Source organism: Amphiprion ocellaris, chromosome 2 (genome assembly GCF_022539595.1).
Source record: "Amphiprion ocellaris isolate individual 3 ecotype Okinawa chromosome 2, ASM2253959v1, whole genome shotgun sequence".
NCBI classification, from domain to species: domain Eukaryota; kingdom Metazoa; phylum Chordata; class Actinopteri; family Pomacentridae; genus Amphiprion; species Amphiprion ocellaris.
The window spans coordinates 11,411,739-11,424,969 of record NC_072767.1 but is presented as its reverse complement, the minus strand read 5'-3'; the positions used below and the strand labels follow the sequence as shown (position 1 = coordinate 11,424,969).

The 13,231-nt window shown below is 40.6% G+C and overlaps 1 protein-coding gene across 12 annotated transcripts in view; it reads left to right on the top strand.

The window, feature by feature from the left end:
- Window positions 1-134: 134 nt before the first annotated feature.
- The window catches only part of eps15l1a (epidermal growth factor receptor pathway substrate 15-like 1a), a 53,712-nt gene continuing 40,615 nt past the window's right edge, over window positions 135-13,231 (top strand). For 11 of the 12 annotated variants that reach the window (XM_055017077.1, XM_035945020.2, XM_035945018.2 and 8 more), the window contains exons 1-11: window positions 142-197; window positions 4,578-4,619; window positions 4,735-4,824; window positions 5,972-6,019; window positions 6,286-6,381; window positions 6,581-6,649; window positions 6,978-7,103; window positions 7,430-7,489; window positions 9,049-9,291; window positions 10,539-10,696; window positions 11,605-11,761. In XM_055017077.1, the coding sequence (XP_054873052.1) occupies window positions 171-197; window positions 4,578-4,619; window positions 4,735-4,824; window positions 5,972-6,019; window positions 6,286-6,381; window positions 6,581-6,649; window positions 6,978-7,103; window positions 7,430-7,489; window positions 9,049-9,291; window positions 10,539-10,696; window positions 11,605-11,761 (1,116 nt within the window). In that variant the 5' untranslated portion in view covers window positions 142-170. Of the gene's footprint in view, window positions 198-4,577; window positions 4,620-4,734; window positions 4,825-5,971; window positions 6,020-6,285; window positions 6,382-6,580; window positions 6,650-6,977; window positions 7,104-7,429; window positions 7,490-9,048; window positions 9,292-10,538; window positions 10,697-11,604; window positions 11,762-13,231 lie in introns of all 12 variants that reach the window. The other variant, XM_023263364.3, reaches the window with a different exon arrangement.

Genomic DNA, 13,231 nt, shown 5'->3' with positions numbered 1-13,231 from the left:
GAACTAGCATCATCATTGGATAAATCATCAGCTGAACTTCATTCTAAGTGAAGTGGTTCCTGCTGGCTATGGTGCCAGAGGCGGGGTTGTGGTGCTGGAGGCCGGGTTGCCGCTAGGGGGCGTGCTGTTCGCAGAGGAAGGGCGGGTGCGTTCCCGCAGCAACAGGGAAGATGGCAGCCCTCACATCTCTCACCCAGGTAAAGATGCAGCGATTTACGACCGCACGCTTCAACTTAAGGCTAAGATATTTAGCGGTGTGACACGGAATGTGCTATTCATGGCATTGCCGTTTATTTTGTCGTAAAACAACACATAAGCTGCCTTTAAAAATGCATATAGAAATAAGACAGTCAGCTGCTCGAATAAGGCCTATTGCAATACCGTTAGATAGCCGGCTGGTTAGCATCAGTTGGTACTAGCTAGCCTTGTAGCTGTTTACCTAAGACATGACACACAGTTAACTAACTAATTATACAGTTAAATAGAATAAACAGTATGGACGGTGTAAACAAGCCTAGACCCAGACCGCCATGCGCACGTATGCGTACCAAAGCATCATAAACTGCAATAGCGTTCACAATCCTAATGCTAGCAAACCTTAGCTAGCCTAGCCTGGATGCCAAGGACTGGGAGGATGAGAATAGCCGCTGTGTAGGCTGACGGAGCACCGGGCTACATTACATTCATGATACTGATGTGAGCTGACTGGCAGCCAAGTTAATGTTGAGGCTGACGAGCAGACAGAGTAGTGACAGTGTAATAGAAGGCGGCTGCACGTCAATTGTATAATATGGTACTGCTGGTTTATAATGTTTTAGCGCCGGTGCAAAACTGAAATGAGCATCAGAGGAGTATTTGGATGAGCTGTTTTGTCATCTTGATGGTCTGTTATTTAGTTGTGTTGCAATCTGCACGCACGATATCCACTGCTCGTCTGCTGGTCCTGGAAAATGAGTGTGCCTGCTCCAGTTGAACTGGTCATCCTGTTGTGTGGTGACGGTTGTTTACATTCAGCATATCAGAACAAATTACAGATGTTCACAGTCTCACATTCCCAGTATCGATGAAAACTGGGGCCAGAGTTGACGTTAAACATGAAGGAAGGCTAAAACCAGGAGAGTTTGCTATTTCTCTTAAGACATTATAACATGCGAGAAAGCAGTAAAACAAATAAAGGAATTGCAGGGGCTTTGCAACACTTGTTTAGAAGGACAGCAAATATGCCTTTTACCTCAGATTTTTCTGTGAGACATCGAAATGCTGCTGTTGCTATTACATTGTGGGTTGAGGTGGATTAAGAACAGATGAGAGAGATTAAACGCCGTCTAAACAAGTGTTAAAGATGTGCATTGATTGATTAGTCATTGACATGTTTTTCATCAGCAGATGGGGAGGCAATCTTTAGGGTAGGTTTTACAAACAGTTTCTGGTCTTTAACTTCTGGAAGGTCTATGTCATTACTTGTTTGATATGTGCATTTTTTCCTTTGAGGTATCTGAGGTAATGTTGAAGGTAAAGCTGAGGCTTTTATGGTGAAAGGTTGCTCAGGGTTTGTAAAATTATTCATACCCTTAGCATTAGTTTTATTCAAGCAGCAAGTGTTTTTGATTGAAAATGACAGTTGTTTCCCAAAAGATAATAGAATAATGTACAAGAGGTATCATTGTGGAAAAAAATATTTCTCAGCTTTCATTTACATTTAAAAATAACTTTAAGTTAAAATTTTCTCGGGGTATGAATAATTTCGGGCTGGACTGTATGTGGCTCAGTAATCAGACCAGCTCACTGCAATCTACACTATAGTGCCGAAAGTATTCGCTCACCCATCCAAATAATCAGAATCAGGTCTTCCAATCACTTCCATGGCCGTAGGTGTATAAAATCAAGCACCTAGGCATGCAGACTGCTTTTACAAACATTTGTGAAAGAATGGGTGGCTCTCAGGAGCTCAGTGAATTCCAGCGTGGAACTGTGATAGGATGCCACCTGTGCAACAAATCCAGTCGTGACATTTCCTCGCTCCTAAATATTCCACAGTCAACTGTCAGCTGTATTATAAGAAGTGTGTGGGAACGACAGCAACTCAGCCACCAAGTGGTAGACCACGTAAACTGACAGAGTGGGGTCAGCGGATGCTGAGGCACATAGTGCGAAGAGGTTGCCAACTTTCTGCAGAGTCAATCGCTACAGACCTTCAAACTTCATGTGGCCTTCAGATTAGCTCAAGAACAGTGCGCAGAGAGCTTGATGGAATGGGTTTCCATGGCCGAGTAGCTGCGTCCAAGCCATGCATCACCAAGTGCAATGCAAAGCATCAGATGCAGTGGTGTAAAGCACACCGCCACTGGACTCTAGAGCAGTGGAGACACGTTCTCTGGAGTGATGAATCGTGCTTCTCCATGTGGCAATCTGATGGACGAGTCTGGGTTTGGCGGTTGCCAGGAGAACCATACTTGTCGGACTGCATTGTGCCAAGTGTAAAGTTTGGTGGAGGGGGGATTATGGTGTGGAGTTGTTTTTCAGGAGCTGGGCTTGGCCCCTTAGTTCCAGTGAAAGGAACTCTGAATGCTTCAGCATACCAAGACATTTTGGACAATTCCATGCTCCCAACTTTGTGGGAATAGTTTGGAGCTGGCCCCTTCCTCTTCCAACATGATTGTGCACCAGTGCACAAAGCAAGGTCCATAAATTCAATTTTTTCAATTCAATTTTATTTATATAGCGCCAATTATACTCAAATTGTCTCGAGACGCTTTACAGAACCCATATGCCTGACCCCCAGAGCAAGCCAAAAGGCGACAATGGCAAGGAAAACACCCTTTTAACAGGGAAAAAAACCCTCGAGCAGAACCCGGCTCTAATGTGGGGGGACCCATCTGCCTGCTGGCCGGGCGGGTTGAGAGGGACAGAAGAGGTAGAAAGGTGGCGGGGTAGAGGGATAGAGGTAGAGGGTTACAGGTAGAGGGTCAGAGGTGGAGGTAGAGGGTTAGAGATAGAGAGGTGGGGGTGGGGGGGGACAAGGACCAAAAAACACACAGTTGGATACATGCATGATAAGACAGATGATACATGCAAAGTACAACTAACATGGAAACTAATTATAGTTTACTGCTATGGTGTACGGCTCTGGCATTAAATATACTACATATATAGCTGGTGGTAAATTCAAAAATATGTAGATGAGCAAATCAAGTATAGTAAGGGCAATGCAGCGTAGATTGGTGGAAATGGGCAGCTGGAAGCAGTGGGCTGGAGGAAGGTCAGCAGCAGCATCCCACAGATGGAGACTCGGCCAGTTGGTGGGAGAACAACCACAGATCTGAAGCATCCAGCTCTGGGACCAGGGACACTCGGAGAAAGGACACAGGGAGAAACAGAGTGAGTGTAATGCAATAATGGTAAACATAGTAAATACACAGGTAGTTAGAGAAGGGCTCAGTGCATCAAGAGAGGTCCCCCAGCAGTCTAGGCCTATAGCAGCAGAACTAGGGGCAAACTAAAGGGACGTCAAGAAGGGAAGTCAGTTGTGCAAATGAAAACACCAGCTCACCCCATCAGGGTCCCCCAGTCAGCCTTTAACTATAAGATTTGTCAAAAAGGAAGGTTTTAAGCCTGGTCTTAAAAATAGAGAGGGTGTCCACCTCCCGAACCCAAACTGGGAGCTGGTTCCACAGGAGAGGCGCCTGATACACATAAAGACATGGAGGACAGAGTCTGGTGTGAATGAACTTGACTGGCCTGCACAGAGTCCTGACCTCAACCCGATAGAACACCTTTGGCATGAATTAGAGCGGAGACTGAGAGCCAGGCCTTCTGGTCCAACATCAGTGTGTGACCTCACAAATGCGCTTCTGGAAGAATGGTCAAAAATTCCCATAAACACACTCCTAAACCTTGTGGACAGCCTTCCCAGAAGAGTTGAAGCTGTTATAGCTGCAAAGGGTGGACCGACCTCATATTGAACCCTATGGAATAGGAACGGGATGTCACTTACGTTCATATGCGAATCAAGGCAGGTGAGCGAATACTTTTGGCAATATAGTGTATCTGTTGCCGTTAATCCTTAATTCCTCAATACACAACAAGGCAGTGGCCATACGTGTCTTCTTAAAAGTTTGCAACGTGAGACAATCATTTGTTCCTGAGGCTTGCTATTAAGCAGGCAGTGTGTGCCTGTGTTAAGTTGTGGCTATCACAAGATAACATAGGTGCATTTCCAGATTTATGTTAACTAACTGGCAGGGAAAACAGCATGTATGCTGGTAAAGCAGGTCACCAGTTGAACGGACTGGTGGTGCAACAAGGAAAGTGCCATGTCACTGAGACACAGGGCTTGATAAATATCAGTTTATTTGTCCGACATGTTTTATATTGTTGTCTGTAAATGATACTAATACAAACATGTATTTTACATTCACTGGTTGATGTTTTTATTTTTTGGTGAGATCTTTATTTTATCACACTTCACAGACTCCAGTTGAGACTTTTGTGTTAGAATAGATTGCATGGACAAATCTCACCTGTAGAGAGAAGTGCATGTTATTTTATAGTGTCATTACATTCTTTCTCTGCCACAGCTGTCGAGTGGGAACTCTGTATATGAGAACTTTTACAGACAGGTAAGATGACCCCAAGCATGCTATGTTTGTTCTGTTAGAGAGAGAGTTCAGTATTAAATGGAGAAATTCAAAATCTAAACATGCCAAAGTGCACTCAAAATTGATTTGCTTTAAGGTTGATCCTGGGAATACAGGGAGAGTGGGACCAACTGAAGCTGCCCTATTCTTAAAAAAGTCTGGACTCCCTGACATCACATTGGGAAAGGTAGGTAGCAAGAATACAGCTGTATAAATTACACTGTACACAGCAGTTGGCTGCAGCTCTTGGATCTTTATTGTTTTTATTGCAGGTGTTATTGTTAGTACACTGAAGTTCAGCCTTCAGTCTGAAGCTATGTCATTCTGTGTCACTTGCTATTCTTGTTTACAACTGTCCAGAGCAGTGAACTTTTTATTGTCATAAGAAACGAGAAGAAGGTGCACCAATTAATTATCTCTGCATAATTGAAACAACAATTGGATATGTGCCTGTTTTAGACTGTTTGCAGACCTTTCATGCATAGGACCTTTACTGTTTGAGACACAAGAAAGATTTTAGATGCATCAGTATTTTTTTTATTGGAAATAGGTGAAATGACATTTTATGCTATGTACTCCAGAGCTTTTAACTCATTACTTAGCAGGTAAGTGAAGTTAGCAACGAGCTGTTACATACAGTGAAGCACTGAGCAGTGTCATCTCTTGTGCAAGTCTTGCAATGGAAAGAATAACCCTTTGATTTATGATGTCCAGTTCCTGCCTGCAACTCCAGGCTTTGTTTAGTGTTGTCATATGTGTGTGGCACTTTATACCAACCAGTTTATTTCAGTGACCAGGTAATAACGTTTACCAAGCTGGCCATCTTGGCCAATATGGCCATTGTTGCTATAATGGATTTAAAGACACAGTGAAATAGAGTATCCTTATGCCTATTTCTGCATGAAATTGAATATTTGGGCAAAATTAGTCATATTCTTTAGATGTGATTGGATTCCTCAAAAGTAGCGAAGTAGCAAATGTGGCAAAGCAATACAGAGCTGTAAAGAGAACAACAGTGCAACACACAACTGTTCATCTTCATGTACACCTCATCTTCATTCTGTTAGACCAGGAGGAGGTTGATATGTGCTAAATGAACAAAATACACCTCAACCACAGAGTTGTTCACAAGTTTGCTAGCTGAAGGTCAAATGCACTTCTCCTAGTATGATACTGCTCTGCTAGCTGCATTCTAGCTAACGATCAAGAGTGAGAGGCATTTTGATCTAGAAATCAAATATGTTTTTGAGGCATATTTAGATGTACCAAGTGATCAGTTAATAAATGTTGTTTTTCATTTCACTGTTTACATGTGTTTGTGTCTTGTGTTTCAGATCTGGGATTTGGCAGATCCTGATGGCAAAGGCTATCTGGACAGACAGGTCAGGAAGAGATGATTAGTAGATAAATGATTATGTTGTTTTATTCTGATCACCAAATACTTAACAATAAATAATGAAAAAAATGAAATAGGAAATAGATTAAACAGTTTCATGATATATAATAAAATGACTAAAACAATTCTTTTTTTTCACATTTCTAGTGTAATAATGATGACAAGTGTTGTCATTATTTAGAATGCTTCATCATTGTCAGCCATTTCAGGAAGAGTAAGAAAGTGAGTTTAACACTGTGTTTTCTCACTCAGGGGTTTTATATAGCTCTGCGGCTGGTGGCCTGTGCTCAGAGTGGTCAGGAAGTCAGCCTGTCCAGCCTTAACCTTACAGTCCCACCTCCGAAGTTTGTGAGTGTGAAATTGTTATTATTAAACCTAAAATCCATGCCTATACAAACTAGCTACAACCAGCTGCAATGTAGTTCTTATACTCATAAACAATTTCTGTCATTTTCAAGTTATGTAAATGGTATTGAATGTTGTGTTTGCGGTCAGCAAGTGGGTGATGTGACAGTGCTGTGGTAGCATTTTATTTGTCTGTTTTCAGAAGGACACCAGCAGTCCATCTCTGAGCACCACAACTTCTGCCTCAGGCGAATCACACTGGGCTGTCAGGGTGTGTTCAAACACACATACACACATAATCACACACACCGAGTAAAGCAGCCATTGCAAAAGTAATGAAGAAATAAGGAGGGAAATATTGAATAGAGCAATAATTAGTCAGAGCGAGAGCCTTGAAAATGTTTTTACACTGTAAAAATTCGGCTTATTACATCTATGCTGTTTAACCTTGAAATGTTGATATTGGCTTCAGACTCAGAGGTCTAGTATTGTCTAGGCTCTATCATTGCAATATAGTAAAACAGGGATTTTGGGAATAAGCATACACTCTTCCCTTGAGTTAAGAGACAGACAAGTCTGTGTGTGTTTTTTCTTTGTAGCATGAGGAGAAGAATAAATTTGATGGGATTTTTGAAAGCTTGGCCCCTGTCAATGGCCTGCTGTCAGGCGAGAAAGTCAAACCAGTTCTGATCAACTCCAAGCTACCTCTGGATGTCCTTGGGAAGGTATCTAGTTTAATTCTGCTCTTTTCATTTAGTCCTATTATGAACTTGTTGCTAAATGATTGAAGATTAAACTACTCAATTCAAAACTTCAATATGTCTTGCTTCCACACAAACAAGTGGTATGAAGTTCAGTGTCAAAAAATGTTTTTCACAGATTCGATATTAAGTAATGGATTGTCAAAGAGGAGTCGTTAGCACTGTTGCCTCACAACTGGAAGGTCCTGGGTTTGAATCTCAGGGTTGGCTGGGGCCTTTCTCTGTGGGGTTTGCATATTACTAAATGGTCTCAGTAATCTTTTGCATGTTTATTTTTTTTATGCTGTTAGGTTTGGGACCTGAGTGACATAGATAAAGATGGCCATCTGGACAAAGATGAGTTTGCAGTGGTGAGTGTTGACTTCCTCAATGTTGCTAAGTGCACTAGAAAGAACTGAAAAGTATAGACAAGTAATTGGACACTTGTCTACTAAACTTAGCTTCAGAATTCAGACAAAATAAATCACATGCAAAATACTGCACGGAATAGGAGCTATTCACCTGACAATTTTATTTTTAACTTTGGGTTAACCCAGTGTTTCTCAAATAGTGGGGCGCGCCCCCCTGGGGGGACACAGAGGCATGTCAAGGGGAGCGCGGGCGACTGGGAGGAAAACGTCCTTCAACACGGAACTAGTTAGCTGAACTATTGTTTTAACGTCGGCTTGTTTTTCGCGGCGTACAACAATACTGAAATTGTGCTGGCCCCATAGACTGTATATGCCATAGATATAAATAATAATAATAATAATGATCTTCTGTATATACCTATGGTATATGCACTGGCCGTTCAGACTCCGAAGTACAGACTCCTGAGAACGGGAGAACGCATCGTTAATTTGCAGTCGGAACACCAGCGTACTCGATCACGTCACATACTCAGCTCATCTCCTCCGATTATTTTTACCAGCAATGTCAAACATACGGCCTGTGGGCCAAAACCGGCCCACCAGACGGTCCATTTTGGCCCGCGGGACGACTTTACAAATGATAAAAATTACAACAACATTAACTGTAAATTTGTAAAGCTGTAAATTTAAAATAATTTCTAGAACTTCACAAGTTGTTCTGATCATGAAGTAAAATACTAGATTGTTCAGTTGCAGATACCTGTGACTGAATGTTTTGTGTTTTTGTAGATAAACTGTTATCTGGCAGTTACAATGCATGTGTAAATGATGAACTGAGGCATAATAGGCTACTGTTGAAACTGAACTTGTTTTCCTTAAGAAATTTCAGGTTCATAATATTTTGTAAAAAGATAGTTCATTAAATGTGAATATTTTCAGAATGTACTTTTTTGAACTAAAACTAAGGGGAAAAGTTGGAGCTGTGGTTATTTATAGGTTATTATGCTGTGATTTTACTGGTGGGGCCCACTGGAGATCAGATTGGGGTTTATGTGGTCCCTGGACTAAAATGAGTTTGACACCCCTGATCTTTACTGTGAAAAACAACAAAATGGAATCAGATAAAATAACACAGCCCTGCATATTCATGTTTTCACAGTTTCATATATATATATATATATATATATATATATATATATATATATATATATATATATATATATATATATATATATATATATATATATATATATATATATATAGACACACACACACAAAGTTATTGAGGGGGCACGAAAGTTTTTTGTCCTCCAAAGGGGGGCCCGACAGAAAAAATTTGAGAACCACTGGGTTAACCATACATTGTTCAAGTACTGGGAAATGATCAACAAAATTACAATTGATAAATATTTAATACCCGATTGATGTAAGTACCACCAGATATTCAAAAATAGAACTTGTGTCTGGACTGGATGCAAATAATAAGTTTGGGATCTACGTATTTCCATAAAAGCTAATAGACAAGGTGTTAGTAGTGATAGCAGGATGTGCTTCTTCAGGCCATGCACCTGGTGTACCGGGCTTTGGAAAAGGAGCCTGTCCCTGCACTCCTCCCATCTGCCCTCATCCCTCCATCTAAGAGGAAGAAGAGTCTTGGCTCAGCAACCAGCTCTGTCCCTGGACTACCTGCAAGCCCTCCACCACCAAAAGACTCACTGCGCTCCACACCCTCCCACGGAAGCATGAACTCCCTCAACAGCACCGGCAGCCTGTCTCCCAAACATACACTCAAGTCTGGACAGGTAAAATACACTAACTAGGCTACCAAATCTTTTATCTTTTTGTACTACATACACTTATATACATGTATGTTAGACATCTTAATCCATGATCAATAACTATAGATTATACTTTAGATAAAACATTGTTGAACATTTTATTGACATTTATGAAAAAGCTGAATTAATTACCGTACTTTACGGACTATAAGCCACTACTTTTTTCTCACACTTTGAACCCTGTGGCTTATACAACGATGCAGCTAATGTATAGATTTTTACGGGCGAGCTTCATGCCGTCAATACATTTAGCCTCGTCACATCAGAATGAAATTACCCAACAGGTCACAGTGGAACAATGAAACTGTTCGAATTAAATCAAACGCACTCACACTAAATTCTTCAAATCAATCATTTTGTGCTTCATGCACACACCCTCATCATGGAGAACACACGAAGAAATGCATATGATGCAGCTTTTAAGTTAAAGGTAATCGATTTGGCTGTCGAAGAAGGGAATAGAGCTGCTGCACATAAGCTTGGCATCAATGAATTCATTGTGAGACTTTGGAGTCGGCAGCGTGAACTGACTCAGTGCGTGTTACTGCCGTGTTACAGGCACTGTTCGGAAAAAAGCACTTGTTTAATTAAAAGTTTAAAAAAAAAAATCTTTCTGTCTAAATATCTCATGTTACAACGCGGCTTATAGTCAGGTGCGGCTTATATATACACAAAACGTTTTTTCTTTTTAAATTTAGTGGGTGCAGCTTATATTCAGGTGCATTCAATAGTGCGGAAATTGTGGTACATTATTTTAAAATTGTGTTATGATCAGTTTTGATTATATCAAGGCTGGTTTATTTTTTAATCCTTTACGTGTTTTCTGCTTTTCGAAGGCCAGCTGTCTAAAATACCCTGTTGTGCTCCTTTAAAACTCAGTGTTTTGATCAAGAGAACCTTGCAGACACAAAAGCAAATGAGAATAGTAAACATTATACAAAACCAGCAAAGAGTAGCACTGATGCAGATTGGTTTTACTAATGAATAAATATACGTTGTGTAGATGTAAGAAACATTATGCCAAAATACAAATTAAATGTTTTATTAGATCAATGTGAGTACCGGCCAGTAATCTGTGTTTTAGTTTTGTGTCTGCGCTGCAGTCAAATAATCAGTTAAAGACATAATGGGTTTTATATAAGCTGAGGATGTCCTGATCAAGTTTTTTTTAATGCAGCAACTCGTAAAATCTGCATTTTTCTTTGTCTCAGCATTTGGTGAACTGGGTGGTACCAGTATCAGAGCGTGGTCGCTATGATGACATCTTCTTGAAGACGGATGCTGATCTAGATGGATTTGTCAGTGGACAGGAAGTAAAGGATATTTTCATGCAGTCTGGACTTTCTCAGAATGTCCTTGCACATATATGGTAGGTTCTCATGCATGTGTGTGCGTAGGCAAGATAGAGGTCCAGGTCTTTTGCACCTCTATAGAAATAACAGCAGCACAACCACGGCTACAAGTATGAAGAATTAAAGGCTGTGTGTGCTGTATAAAGATGTTGTCATTCTACAAATCGTTAAAATGGAGGAAAAAAAAAGAAATGGAATGTTTCTGGAAAATCTTAGAATCGACATATATAACATTTTTCTCAGTACATAAGCATGTTCGCAATTCTTGAAAACAGGTGGATCTCCATACAATAGATATTAAGCTATTTGCATATTTTATTTATTCCCGTATTTGTCTCCTCTTTGCTCTGTGTAAACACAGCCTTCAGTTCAACCAAATAGTCCCTGAATTTTTGTCATGTGACTGTTGGTTGCACTTAAGTCATTAATGGATTTTATATATTTACACAGAGGAGTGCAGAATTTTTAGTTTTTTACAGTATTTGGTGCAAATGGTGTATTGGTGATCAAAGGTGAAAGTCACTGTGGTGAAACACATTTTTGGCCAAATCATGACAAACTTTTACGCAAATGTTTAACAGAATAAAATGATGAAGTGATTACATTGTATATCCCAAAAAATGAGCTAAAGGTGATTTTGAACAAACATCTTTGTACCAGTTCATTTGGTTGCTTTCATACTTGGTAATGAAATTAAGCAGCTCTTGATTATTTGACTTTTTTGTAAGTGTGTTTCTGCCGCAGATGCCTGCATGTATTGTGTATTGTTGCAGGAGTGTCACATAATTTCTTGTAGAGGCTTCTGACTTTTTTCTCTTTTTTGCTGTGGATTTTGGTTAGTCCTGTTATGTTCAGCATCATGATCATCTCAGGAAAACTGAATTAACTCAACATGTCTTTGTTGACTGTCTGGTCTTCCATCCAGGGCTTTGGCAGACACACGGCAGATAGGCAAGCTGACCAGGGAGCAGTTTGCCCTCGCCATGCATCTCATCCAGCAGAAAGTTAGCAAGGGCATTGACCCTCCACAAGCCCTGACTGCTGACATGATTCCGCCCTCTGAAAGAGGCACTCCTGTACCAGTAGGTCTCGTACACACAAACTGTGAATGTTTATTAAAGCTGAGTGAGATATTGTTATATCTGCCTATCTTATCCCAGCTCTTCCTGTCCACATTTGAAGTGTTGAACAAGAAACTGATCCCCAAATTGCTTCTGATGATCAGTCAAACATTTTACATGGTAGCTCACAAGCATAGCTATGACTGAATAGGAATCTGAGAAAAAACAGTAAATGCAGTGCAACTGTTCACCTCTTCTATTGTATTTGCTTGCAGATTGAGATAGGATTATAGTTGTACCATGGAATAGTATAGGTAAAGCCATACTGAAAGAAAGAGTCTAATCGTGTAATAAAATGAACAATAAATAAAGCTACCCATTTGGTCATGGTGTCTACAGTACTAGCGATCAGTTTTCAAAATGCTGTGTATATATCAATGGACATCCAAAAAAATTGCTCAAAATACCCTTACCTCTCTGTATCAACATATTAATTTAAAATACCTTAATAATAAATATTAATGTAAAAAGATAAATAGTACTGTCCAAATGCCATTGTTGAGATCTATGTGAAGATTTTGTGAAAAAAATGTATTGACTAGAACACCTTAAACACCTCCACTTTTGGGCCTTGAAAATGCGGTGTTCTCATAGACCCAGATGTCACCTTCACTAGCTATATCAAAGCAAGCCTCTTATCATCTTTAGAGATATAGCTGTAATTAGTTCAGTTCAATTTCATTTATATAGCACCAATTAGAATTCAGATAGTCTCAAGACACTTTACAGAACCCATATGTCTGAACCTCCAGAACAAGCCCTAAGGCGACAGTGGCAAGGAATAACTCCCTTTTAACGCGAAGAAACCTTGAGCAGAACCCGGCTCATATGGGGGGGCCCATCTGCCTGCTGGCCAGCTGGGTTGAGAGGAGCAGAAGAGGTAGAGGGGATGGGGGTGGAGGAGGGGGATGGACAGGGACAGGAGAAGAGGGGGGTGGGGGACAAGGAAACATAACACACATTGGGATACATGCGTGATAAGAGTAACATAGAAGATACATACAAAGTACAGGCCAACATTGAAACTGATTCATTAGTTTACTGTCATGGTGTAAGGCTCTGGCAATAAATATACTACATATATAGCTGGTAGTAAGATGCAAACAGTGTGTAGATGAGCATATAAAGTATAGTGAGGGCGATGCAGAGTAGATTGGTGGAAATGGGCAGCTGGAAGCAGTGGGCTCTAGGAAGGTCAGCAGCAGCATCCCACAGTGGACATGATGGAGACTAAGCCAGTACTCTAATGGCCTCTTAACTCGACTACTGCAAAAAAAGGTCATTAAGCAGCTACAGTTTGTTCACATTTTTGTTGCTAGCATGTTATCCAGGCCCAAGAGAGCGCAGCACGTCACTGCTGCTGTTTTTACACTAGCCCTAGTGAATTCAAGCAGAGGTTTTAAAATGCCGATCACGTTTTACAAAGCAGGC